At 37.1% G+C, this 13104-nt stretch overlaps 1 protein-coding gene across 6 annotated transcripts in view; it reads left to right on the forward strand.

Moving 5' to 3' along the window:
* Window positions 1–13104, forward strand: part of sema4d (sema domain, immunoglobulin domain (Ig), transmembrane domain (TM) and short cytoplasmic domain, (semaphorin) 4D) — a 110085-nt gene that overhangs the window by 23707 nt on the left and 73274 nt on the right. For all 6 annotated transcript variants that reach the window (XM_061927454.1, XM_061927455.1, XM_061927452.2 and 3 more), the window contains exon 2: window positions 3149–3248. In XM_061927454.1, coding sequence (XP_061783438.1) covers window positions 3211–3248 — 38 coding nt within the window. In that variant the 5' untranslated portion in view covers window positions 3149–3210. The remainder of the gene's footprint in view (window positions 1–3148; window positions 3249–13104) is intronic.

Below are 13104 nucleotides of genomic sequence, written 5' to 3' on the forward strand. Positions count from 1 at the left end.
AAAAACAGTCAGATAGGTCAGTCAAACTTTAATAATATATTAAAAACCAGCGTTCTAACAACTCTGTTCACTCCCAAAATGTACGCAAATGTGCAATCACAAACATACGTATATAAACATGGACAGAGCTGCGTGAAAAAAGCCACCCGGCCTCTTCGCGTAAACTTAAACTTACCTTAACCACTCGCTCATCTTTTCTTCATCCATCCCTTCGAGTTAGCTTTTATGATGACGCCGGCTGGAAAGGTCTCTTTTGGCAAGGTCTTCCTTTTGAATATCACCATGGGTGGAAGTTTCTGGCCATTAGCATGGCAAGCTAGAACCACAGTGAAGGATGACTTCTCATTCCCTGTGGTGCGAATATTCACCGTACGTGCTCCCGTTCCACAGTGCGGTTCACAGGAATATCAGTTGCTGTGAAATAGTAATCCGTGTGCGGATGGAGAGATTGCGTCTTTTCATGAACCGGATCCCTGTCGTTTAGTAGGAGCCATTTTGTGGTCTTTACAGATGTAAACACACAAAGGAAATGAAACGTACGGTATATCCGCTCTCTTTTTCTTCTTCTACGCGGGTGGGTGGTTGCTCACAGTAGAAGAAGAAGCGCTTCCTGTTCTATGGGGGCGGGTGCTTACCTTGGCGGTTGCTTGCGTAGAAGAAGAAGCGCTTCCTGTTCTACCGGGAAAAAAGATGGCGGCTGTTTACCGAAGTTGCGTGACCGAAACTTTATGAAAATGAATCTTAATATTTATCCATATATAAAGCGCACAGGGTTAAAAGCCGCACTGTCAGCTTTTGAGTAAATTTGTGGTTTTTAGGTGCGGCTAATAGTGCGGAAAATACGGTATATCACGGTTATTGTGACCAAAATGATCAGGGTTATCATTATTATCACAAGATTGTTAAATGTGCTCAAAACTTACTTATGCACACACTGATATTAAACAAGCGACACACACACACACACACACACACACACACACACACACACACACACACACACACACACACACACACACACACACACACACACACACAATATACTTTTTTTTGGCAGAAGTAAACTAATATGGTTCTGGCTTATTAAAAGCCATATTGTTGTTATGAGTGTTTGGATATTTATCTTCTTCCGCTTTAATTTGTAAAGGATGTAGAGTGTTTTTTAATGAATTAGACTAAATGGTTGTCTTGTATTCATGTTAGCATCTACGCGAGCTAGGTATTAGCATGCTAGCTGTTTCTCCAGGAAATTAGCAGTTTCACTGTGGGATTTTCAGGTAATCACGGTTTTACGATAATTCAAATTTGAAACGATTATGTTAACAGTGTAATTTTACCATGGTTCAATATTACGATTATCTTTACATCCCTTTTTGCTACCCATTGTTACAAGCTGAGAGGATCATAAATGCCTTTTATTAACCATTTCCGCATAGGAAGCCATGAATATATTCACACGTTTCCGGCCGCTCCTAAAGTTGTTTATTAACCGTTTATGGGACTGTGGTACATTTCAGTTTTCATTAGTAATCCATTCCAAAGAGTCAAACAAAAGCCAAATCGTACGAAACCTGAAGCTATTTTTCCTATAAGAAATAATGAATCTGTTTGAAACACGAAATATTATTAACACTAAAGTTTTTTTCGAATAGCCAGAAGCATATCCATCTGGTCATGCACATATTGGAACCACACATTAAGTGCTTTGCGCACACTATAAACCGAGAGCTAACAAACAGAGCTAGCCTCAGAGTTCCCCACACCAGAAGTAAGACTCGCCCACTCATGGCGAGTGAGTCATGCGGCTACTTACCTTAATTTGAGGTCCACAGCCATTGCGCTGTGTGTATGTCCAAGCAGAAACAGCTGAACTGTCATTCCTGGACATCAAGTTGCCAAAAGCACTGTGGACACACTGGATTGCTTCCCCCAGGAGCAAGACGTCACTACAGCAACCCAGATATAAGACAATCTAGTCGAATCATTAATACACTTGACATCTGCGATGAGAGATGCAAAACACCCAGCGAAGCTCCCAAAAAATGACATTCATTTATATCTATATATTTTTTTAAGAATATTCCTTTTTAGTTTTTATTTGTGGAAACAAGTTTAACAGTTTACAGCTCATTTGTAGGTCATGCATGCAAAGTCATAAAAGATGTGTGCCCTTGTGTGCATTAGTTTTGTGACCCAGCCAAATTAAAAAGAATATTTTTGTCCAACAATATATACAGTATTTGCTTGTCAAAGTATTTTCTTAAAAACATGAGCCTTATGTAAACAAAACCCTGCCTGTCTAGGGCTCTTGGAATTGTATCAACTTTACTACCCTACAAGGCACACCTGCATAAAATTAGTGTTAAAATCGTGTCTTGTTCTAATAAATTCGATTACATGTATCGTCTTGCGAGATGTATCGTGACACCCCTAATAAATAAACATTTACCATCACTTTTACTTTTATTAAAGACTCTTGTGAGCAAAGATGGCGAAGAGGGATGCTGGGAGAGGTTGCTTCCTACTTTGCTATGAGTTCTTTCTTAAATTGAATAACAATTCATAGCTTTTTAAAAAAATCTAAGTATTTACATTCTTAACTTAATTTTGGCCCCATGTCCTTTGTTTGGGCATGCAATTACGCGGCAATCGATTCACCCCCTACGTTTGGCCATATGATAACCGAGACAAATGTACTATACCAATTCTGCAAAACAAAACAAGCTGATGACTTTCCAAATAATTAAATGATTCCAAAAGTTCAATTTTCTCGTAATATGTTTCTTTCCTAGTTAGAATCAGTTAACCAATATCTTCTCGGCCACACTGTGTGTTCTTTGATTGGTATCGTACTGTTTGCTCACCACGTCAAGGATTTACTCGGCACTCTGTTTATGTTAGCTAGCTGGCTTATGGGGTTGGGGAACTGCCTCGGTCACTATGGTAACAGTATTCCACAGAATGTCTCGGCGAGTAGGCCTCGTTAGAACAATTGTGAGCCACTGAAGCATGTCTGCAAAGTTGCACGGTTGCCTACTTGGTATTTTGTGTATTTTGCCAACCACAGTAGGAGGACTAAGTTAGTGAACATAAGTTTGCAGAACCTTTTTTGCTCTGAACTAACTTGTATCATTTCTGTTTCTTGCAGACGGTCTGGACCACGTCCTCAACCTTTTTTGACTGTGTGAGGGGAAGTGAAAAGCAGTTTTAATGAACCAGTACACGCTAGCCGACACCATGACCGATAAGTAAGTGTTGTGTTAAGTGCTGGCTTGTTTATTTAGTGGGCATTTTTGAGACGGCGATGCTGGGTTGCTGCTGTGTCTCAAGCGATAACACTCCACTGTGCAAGAGTTTATTTTGAATGTTTCAGTGCACTCGTAGAAGGGGGGTCATAGCATAGAAGAGTAGGTCTGTTGTGGTGCTAGGAGGGTTAAAGTCTGTTTTGCCTTCTGAAGATGTATGACATTTGCATCAAGATACATTTGCATTTTCTCCCATTACTCTGCGGCCATGTTGCCTTTTATTTCGCTGACAAAACAGCAAGCTTGAAGGCCTTTGAGGCTTTGTTCCACTACGTCTTCTCTGTTCCCTTTGTAATTCCCTCATCTTTTTTATTTCGACAAGTTCCCTTCACTCTTCCTTTGTGTCTTTTGTCAATTTTGTCTCCAACTGTCCGTGTGGGGATGGCTAGGTTGGAGAATTCGGGTGCAGTAATCAAAATAATCAGTGCTCATAATCAGCGGGATAAGAGGCCAGTCAGCTGAAAGGCACAGTCCAAAACACTGCAAGGGCCGGACAAGGTCGGTCCTTTTTATGTGGCTGAAAATGTGAGGCAGCCTGACCAACACTACTGAAATTTGTTTTTAATGTGATTTATATCAAATCAATTATCCAGAAAGCATATTGTCACCACCTTCTTAATATCTTTAACGGTTTTACATACCACAAACAACTGTTTGGTTCCGTATAATGCAAAATTAACCTAATAATTTAATAAGGCTGGGCCGATTTATTTTCAGTCTCCCTGCTCACAAGCGGCTAGCAGCTGATTATGTGTCTCCATACACAGTGTGGAGACGCTCCCCTAAGCTAATAATAAATCACCTCCATTATTAAAAATACACTGTATCTCTAAGTATTGGTGTCATTATCAATGGAGCACGAGGCTGAACATGTTACACACCAAGAGCAAGCCAGGAACAATCATGCTAATAGCTAAGCTCACCGCTAAGTTAGCTTTAAGCATACTTGCCAACCTTGAGACCTCCGAATTCGGGAGATGGTATATATATATATATATATATATATATATATATATATATATATATATATATATATATATATATATATATACTTCCGCCCGATTGTAGCTGAGATAGGCTCCAGCGCCCCCCGCGACCCCAAAGGGAATAAGCGGTAGAAAATGGATGGATGGATATATATATAATAATGAATGAGTATATCCGTTCGGCCATCGTGTTCAATAGAGAAGTCTGATCTACAAAATTTGCAGGCAGCATACCCCTTCCCCTTCGAGCTGTCCTGGATGAACTGAAATTATTTTTTCCAATCATTTTGGAACTTGCAAGCGTACTTCTTCTTCTTACTCGTCATCGCCATGTCTCTTCTTCGTTCTTCTGCTTCGTCTCTGTTATATTTTTGGACATTACTACTTGCCGTAGTTTTGAAGCAATGCATGATGGGAATCCGGATGTTGTGTGTCAGTGTATTAACGTGCCGGCTGGAATAAACACACGCTGAGAAATAGCTCCGTGCCTGCCTACTTTATGGGTTATAGATAAACCTATGGATAACGGAGACATATATAATAGTCTCCTTTTCAGGTGAGAGAGAACGCTAAAGGCAGTGCCTTTAAGGCACGCCCCCAATATTGTTGTCCGGGTGGAAATCGGGAGAAATTCGGGAGAATGGTTGCCCCGGGAGATTTTCGGGAGGGGCACTGAAATTCGGGAGTCTCCCGGGAAAATCGGGAGGGTTGGCAAGTATGGCTTTAAGCAACACCAAGAAATAAGTGCCTGGTGAACTTTAAGAAGTGTAGTAACTATTGACATAAAAAATAACTTGCAGATTAATTATTAGAGGACAATAAAACAACAACTGTTGGTGTATCAGTATTTATGCAATCAGTACAGTGTATCAGTATTGTTGCAATCAGTACAGGACATATAAGTGGAAGGCGGCTCAATCTACAAATTGGTGGTGTCGAACAAATTATTACATTAACATGATCAATAGTGATTAGATCGATATTTAAAAAAATATATAAATATTATTATTTTGTTAAAGTTTACAAAGTTAGGGAATAATTCAGGCATGTAAAATGTCCGAAAATGCAAAAATCTGCATTTTTGAAAATTCATTTTCCCACCAAATTATCAGTATCGCGTTGTTTTAATGAAATACCAATGAAATTCGATCCAAACGAAATTTGTTGAACGCTTGCCTCAGCCACAGGTACTCACTTTTCCTCTTGCCTAAACGCTGCACTGGGTTGTAGGGCGGGGAGACGTCAGGAGCACCGAAATAAGCTTGCTAGTTAGCTAACCATCCAGCTAGCTTACTTGTTGTTGCCTCCGTTGGCTCTCTTAGCCACAATATTGGCTATCCACTTTGCTAATCATATTTGGATGATTACAATTAAACTGTTAATTCCAAACTAGTTAATGTTCTAGAGCAGGGGTGTCAAACTCATTTTAGCTCATGGAGGAAAATCTGTGCACACGCGGGCCGCACTATTAGAATCACGGCATTAAAACTAAAAGATAAAGGCTTACTTTGGCGAAAAATAGAACAAACACAATCTGAAAATATTACATTAAAAATATAGCCAAAAATACCGGCAGCGGGAAAGTTTAGATCCATGAAGGAAAGAAGAAAGTGAATGAATGTTTATAACTGATACATTTACATATGCATAAAAATGTGTTTTCTTTTTGTAATATTTTTTTTATGAATTAACGTTTGACAACCTTTTTTCCAAAACACAATATAGAATGTGAGATATATATACATTTATCATTGGTTTTCAAAACGGTTACAAAAAAGTGGGACCCCAAAAATGTACTGTGGGACCCCATTTTTATGACTTGATGTCCCTGGGACCCCATTTTGAAAATTCCTAGCGCCAACACTGGTGGAGTACTAGTGCGTGCAAAACAGCAGCAGGCGGCTGTGACCTGCGGGCCGGTTCTAATACTAATCAAATATAATCCCGGGGGTCATAGATAATTCCTTACTTTGACACCCCTGTTCTAGAGCATTTATTAGTAGCCAACGAGAAGGTATATTTTTTGGCGTGACGGATGTAAACAGAGGTCAAAACACCTTTATCGTTGCCAAATGGGAAACGTTTTCCAAGTTATTTGCATGCGTGTTATAGAATATAGAAGTGCTATAAACTACAACATAGATGGCGTGGAAAAGACGGCGTCGAAGTGGAGGCACGTAAATAAGACCTGCCCACAAAGCAGCGCATAAATGGCCAGAAAGCAGCTTGAAAACGGTCTGTTAAACATAATCTATGCAAAATGTTGCCCAAAGAACAGCCATTACATTTTATGGAGATCCAATGAATGATGAATACAAATTCTGAATATGAGCCCTTTAAAATTGTAAAAAAAATATAGATATTGGACCTTTTAAGCCTATTTTGGAGGCCCATGAAGATACTTGTTTTCATTCAAACTTAGCGTCATATTTCATGCTTTCATTGGTTGTTCAGATAGACACTTTTAACAATGACAGAAAACAAAAAAATCCATCAGTCAAAATTATCATCAATATAGAAATTAGGTTTACAGTAAAAAACAACAACAACCTTGACTCAATATTTGTCAGTATTTCATTCAGGATCCATTGAACCGACTCAAAATTAAGTGAACGAGGCGAGTTTCTAAAAGTAAGTGATGATGATGTTGACGAGCTGTCCTCCCTGGATGAAAGGTATCCGGGCAACCAGAAAGGGCAAAAAGGAGGAGGAGGAGCCTGTTGTTTCATTGTGCGCCTGTGCTAGTCCATGTTGTTAGATGATTGTGCACTGGCAACGAATGATAAATGTGATGCCAAAAGGAAGTGAGGGGAAAAGTTGGAGGAGGTCGTCCCCTCCTCCCATCCTCACAGTGATGGCGAACAAAGGCCCCCCCCCCAACATTGCACTATTTAAGATTTACACAAAGAAAATAGAGCGTCGCTGCTTATTTTCTTTCTATCTTTCAAACGTATGTGCCTTTATTTTCTCCAGGCAAACATTTGCTTAGTGTGGGATATCAGTCCACATTCCTCTCCGATACATGCATTCCACTCAGAATTCCCACATCCAAACTAGCCTGTGGGCACGATGAGTTCAGTACTCGCCTGGCAAGAAACTTTTCCCATCAACTTCCAACTTGCAAAAATTAGGACACCCCCACGGTGTGTGCTCAAAATGCTTTGTTAGACTTGCTAGCTTACATGTAATATAGATTTTCTCAAAGTTGTAAATTCATTAAACAAATGGTCTCATTTTATGGAGAACGATACCTAATAGATAAATAAATACTGGAATAAATAAATAAAATAATTAATGATTAAATAAACAAACAATTAAAATGTGTGGATGAATAAATAAAAACTGGTGAATAAATTGGGCATAAATAATAAGTTTTCCCTTCATTTATTTCTACATTTATTTATTTCCAAATGTAATCATTTCCACATGTATTTATTTTTCTGCGTCCGTATACTAATGAGGTAGGAGGGACTAATTTCAGTCTCGTTCAGGATTGGTCAACTAAGTGATCCAGTCAAATACTGCTTGGTCAACTTCTTTATCCAAATCAGCGTTGGGCTGAGCCGAGTTGTTAATGAAACTATCCAGACAAAACCGAAGGTAGTCATTTGGTGCGTTGTTTTTAACTTTGTCAGCGCATGCTTGTAAGTCATTCGCTAAAACTCTGAAATAAGCCATCTTCACCTCACATCGTCACATTCCTATGACCAAACCTGTATGAGAGTAATGAGACTGATGATAGTCTCTCTTACTGTACCTCATTAGCATGAAGAAATGTAGAAATAAAATAAATGTGGAATTAAACAAATATAAAAATAGATACACGAGGAAATAAATACATGTAGAATTAAATTAATGTGTAAACAAATGTAGAAATAAATTTAAGACATTTAATTCTTTATGTCACATTTATTTACTTCTATGTATTTTTTATTGCAATATTAATTTATACATGTATTTAGTTCTATTTTTGTTAAGTATCGTTCTCCATATTGCTTGGTGCATTTGTCAGGAAAATAATAGTGCAGGCAACACATTAGGCTTTATTATATATTTTCCCTTGTGTAGGACTGGGCGAATATTTTTTATCACAATTATTTTTTTCATATCATCCGATTTTGATTATTATCACATTTTATTATTATTATTTTTAAAATCAAAGGCGGATTGTCCCGTGCAGGATTATAGCGAGTACCGTTGCATCCCTACTGTTTACTACTGCAGTATCTTGTAACAGACATTTCCTCGATGTTTGATCGAGGAAATAATATATGCTAACAGCTGACAAATGTCATTTAGTTCACATATATAATTGTGATAATTGTGTTGTCTTGAGGTGCAACTTTATAGGAATCCCAGGCTACGATCCGTACCTGGTTTTAGGGCCAAGGTTTTGCTTCTTTTTTGGTACGGTTTTTTTTGGTGTTTTTTTTTTGCTTGTCATCACAAACATTATGCAGTAAACAAAGTATCAGTGGTGTACTGAATACTAGAAAACTGTTTTTCTAAGTTCACATTTACTAAACAACACTTTCAAAAGGTAAATTATTATTTGTATTCTTTAATTACTTGTATGCATTAGTGCTTCTCACCAGTGCTTTGGCAAACGGCAAGCGGTGACACACATTGTGGAGTTTTTAAAACTTATACAGCCTATATGAAATAAAAGTACATTTAAAGTTCAGTTTGAATTTGAGGTACTGTAAAATAATGTGTACCAACACATAAAACAAGTTTTATAGTTATTTCAAGAACAAAATGTTTTTTGTCCACAGTTTTTCAGTACTTGTTATATTAAAGGAGTTGATTGTTTGCTGACACATAAACAAAATGTCTAATTGGAAAATATTTACATATAAAAATGTCGCTTTCTGATTAAATTATTAAGTGTGTTTATTCAATACAATATAGTTCAGTCAAAAAGACATGTGCGTGCCTGCGAGTCCACATTCAGGGCAGAATTACTGCGCACCACAACATGAACTCAAGCAATCAGTGAATCTGAAGCCTGTCAAGTCGATGCTCCTTGTAAATGTTGTGTTTCAAGTTCTATGCTTGTGTCAATCATATTTCTATTATTTTGATCTTTTGGGCTGCACTTCCAGCTGTGCACAACGCTGATCGATATATAATCGCCCAGCCCTACCCTTGTGTGTCACTAGTAAAACAATTAGCGCTTATACACAAACATATTTAAGGTATCTTGACTTTCACGTGAACTTAGACAAGTTTGTTAGGTTTGAACAGTCATATTTTTTTCTGTTTTTTATCAATTTGCAAATACACACTTCTTCTAAATGGATTTTATGCTTAGCTATACCAGAATGCTTTGGGACAAGGAAAGTTTCAAAAGTGCAGATTAGCCTTGGTAATCCTCTCTAACGCAATGCCCAGTTTGTGTGCACAAGTGCGAGTTCACACTTTGATCCACTCTTACAGCAATATTTTCCCCAGAGCTGAATTCTACCGCTTGATTGAGACAGACCGATGATTGCCAAAATGAAGGGAGAGAATGTAGTCCTTGTTTTGTCTGTGTTTGTACATTCGGAAACTATGGGAAAGAATGAGAAGGTATAAATGCATCTTTTCTCAACATCATACTATTATGTTTTCTTTTGCAACTGGTCTCTTGTTGTTGAATATGCCACCTACTCATTTCTGCTTGTTCTTTTGTCTTCCCCTTTGCCAACATTTATGGGAATTCACAGGCTTGGAAGAACATCTCTCCAAACCAAAACATGCGCCCCTCTGTCATTATCGTTTTCCTTCTCTCTCCCACCTGTAGCGATGCACGCTGACAGCGTCGTCAGGGACCGTTGATGTTTATAGATCGAGGGGATGAATTGCAAAGAGAGGAATGTGTTGTGTTACGGGGGGGGGTTACTGGAAGGACCGCACGGTTGCAGGGAATCTCGGTTCACTGTGTCTCTGTGCTTTGTTACTGCATGAGTCAAGGTATGCTCACAAGTAAGCAACGAGACTGGACTATCGTAATAAAACCTTCAATTTGTTTGGATTACCAGTTAATTTTCCCAATAAGCATCAATGGAAGGAGAATGAACATGTAGAACTTTTCCGCCAACTTGACCAGGCATAGAACGGTTTATGAATAAAATCAGAACCGTTCGGTTGACTTGACACGGATTGGAGTGTGTGTGTGTGTGTTGCTAGAATCAGTTTTTTTTTGTTATTAATCAGCTTGGAGCATTGTTATTTCATGGTGTTAAGTTCATATTTACTCTCATTATTTAGCAATGTTTGGCAGCAATATCAAGATTCAGTATATGCTGTTGAGCCTAAGAGAGATTTATTAATCTACTTTATTAATACCATTAAGTATTTTATTGATGTTAACACAAATCACCAAAGACGTGTAAATTAAGCACTTGGCTTTCCTGCACAACAACAACTAAGCTTTTAGTTTATTTCTGTTAGGAAAATCGACAACGATAATAGTGGATTGTGTTGCACCAACAATTACAATATTTATTACTATGACCCAACATGACGTTAGTTTATGTGCACAAATAGGTCTTTATATTTAAGCATGGCAACCACAAAATAACACAAACCAATGCGATCTCTTGTCTTTTCTTTACGTTTAGTTCTGCTTTCAACACTACTAATGTAGTAGAGAGTAAACTCGATTGCATCACAGAAAGTTTCTCAAACATATCAAATGTTCAAACTTTTTACAAAGTGATCGCTGCAGACACAAGCATTGTCCGATTGTATTCCACAAAATGATGAAAGTGATATTTTTAAGAACCATTTCCTTTGACAAACTTTCATTTTTTTACCTGACTTTATTACCTTTATGAACCACTTATTTCGGGACTCTATATGAAAGCTCTTTCCTATCTCTCTATTTGATCGACTGGAACACCCAAGAACAGAACAGCAATACGGCATTTTCTGCTCAAATTCTACACCCACTCTCACTTGTTTTAAAGCTGTGTTCAAGCTGGTTGACCATCATGTGAATTTAGCTGTGAAGAAGAAAAACGAATGTAATGTCATATGCAACCCACCAATAGGTAACATCAACAATAAGATAGTTCATTAGTCTTTAAAATGTTTCAAACATTTTAAACAAACTTGAATATTCATAACTCTTATTTTGATGGCGGTGCAATATTAAGCACAATAATGCTCTCCATAGTTGTCATAACGGAGGTCTGTGTTGATTTAGCTCGACTTCTCATAGCTGTCAGATCAATCTTCTTTTATATAGCACTCTTGTTAAAACTAGTTCAGATTTAGTATTTAGGCGAGACTAATAAACAGCACCTCTGCTGGTTGCAGCCAAGTAGTGCACTTTATAAACAAAATTTATAAACCAAACCAATTCCTTTTGGTAAATTGACTTAATTGTGGTTTCCCTCTCTGCATGAACGTTTAAAATTAGCATATATTAATGCAGTATGAACAAGAATGTTTTAATGTAGACACATAGAATCATCATACTGCTGTGATTATATGCATCAAGTGTTAATTCAAGGCTAAGGCAAAATATCGAGATATATATCGTGTATCGTGACATGGCCTAAAAATATCGAGATATTAATAGAAGGCCATATCGCCCAGCCCTAATTCAAGGACAACTTTAAAAACAAATGTGTATATCAGTGGTGGGGGTTAAACTATGGAATTCTCTTTACAATGAGATAAAAGATTGTAGAAATATATTCCAATAGGAAAAAAATATATAAAGACAGAACAATAAAATCATCTGGACAGCCATAAGTGTCTACATTTTGCTTTATATTTATTATTTATTCATTTTTTGTCTGGTTTTGTATTTGTTTTGTATCATCCCGTGAGGTGTATATTACTTTTTTTGTTCAGTTTGTACTTCATGAAGTTTTCCACTTGTTGTTTTTTTTGTGTTTTTTGTTTGATTTTTAATTATATTTGGATGTATTTGTTTGGTTTGTATGCTTGTGAATCTGGGCTATCCATTAAGTAAGACTACTTATTATGTTGAAGGGGAAATATAAGATTTTCTTCATCCTGTTCCTTCTCAAGCATAGGTGTGTAAATATGTGTTTAGTTGCTAAAGTTTATTTGTCTATTGATCAGAATTGCACATCAATGAAGGAGATGAATAAAAAAATAATGAATGAACATTTAGTGTAATTTATTTAGGGTGGGATCTTTGGCTGTCTGAAGTGAGCTGGATGTTGAAGAACCGTTTTTTTCAAGGAGCTGTTCAAAAGACTGGCTCGTTGTAATGTTTCTGTTTTTGATTTTTTCAAGAAACTATTTGTTTCTATCTAGGAAGTTGGCAGCAGTTATAAGATAATACTTGGATCTGAATAGTTCAAGTTTTTACCAATTTATACTATATTTGTGGGAAATATTTTTAAAACATTAATTATAATTTAATTTGGCTTGTGTTTTCATTGTAAACATGCCATAAGGTGGTGTACCTTATCCCCATCTTTGACAGTGAGATCATTTGGAATTTTCTCTCACCCAAGAAACTTTGTAGCACAATAAAAATCTCACAGGCTACACATAACCTCCATGCAAATCAAATGTATTGTGTTCTTTTTCTATGTGAGTATTTTAACAATACAGGAAAAATATAAAGCCTACAAATACATCTACAATACTCTGTCTATAATCCAATCAAATTCAATTTAACGTCACTTCACTTTATATCCCAGTAGACAAAAGTGCTTTCCAGAATAACTAGAAGACATAATAAAAGACACAAACTAACAAAGACAGCAAGATACAACTTAAACACATCTAAAAATAGTTTATAAAAGAATAACTAAAATAAACAACATCAAATCTAATGAATT

Source organism: Nerophis lumbriciformis, linkage group LG32 (assembly GCF_033978685.3).
Source record: "Nerophis lumbriciformis linkage group LG32, RoL_Nlum_v2.1, whole genome shotgun sequence".
Taxonomy (NCBI): domain Eukaryota; kingdom Metazoa; phylum Chordata; class Actinopteri; order Syngnathiformes; family Syngnathidae; genus Nerophis; species Nerophis lumbriciformis.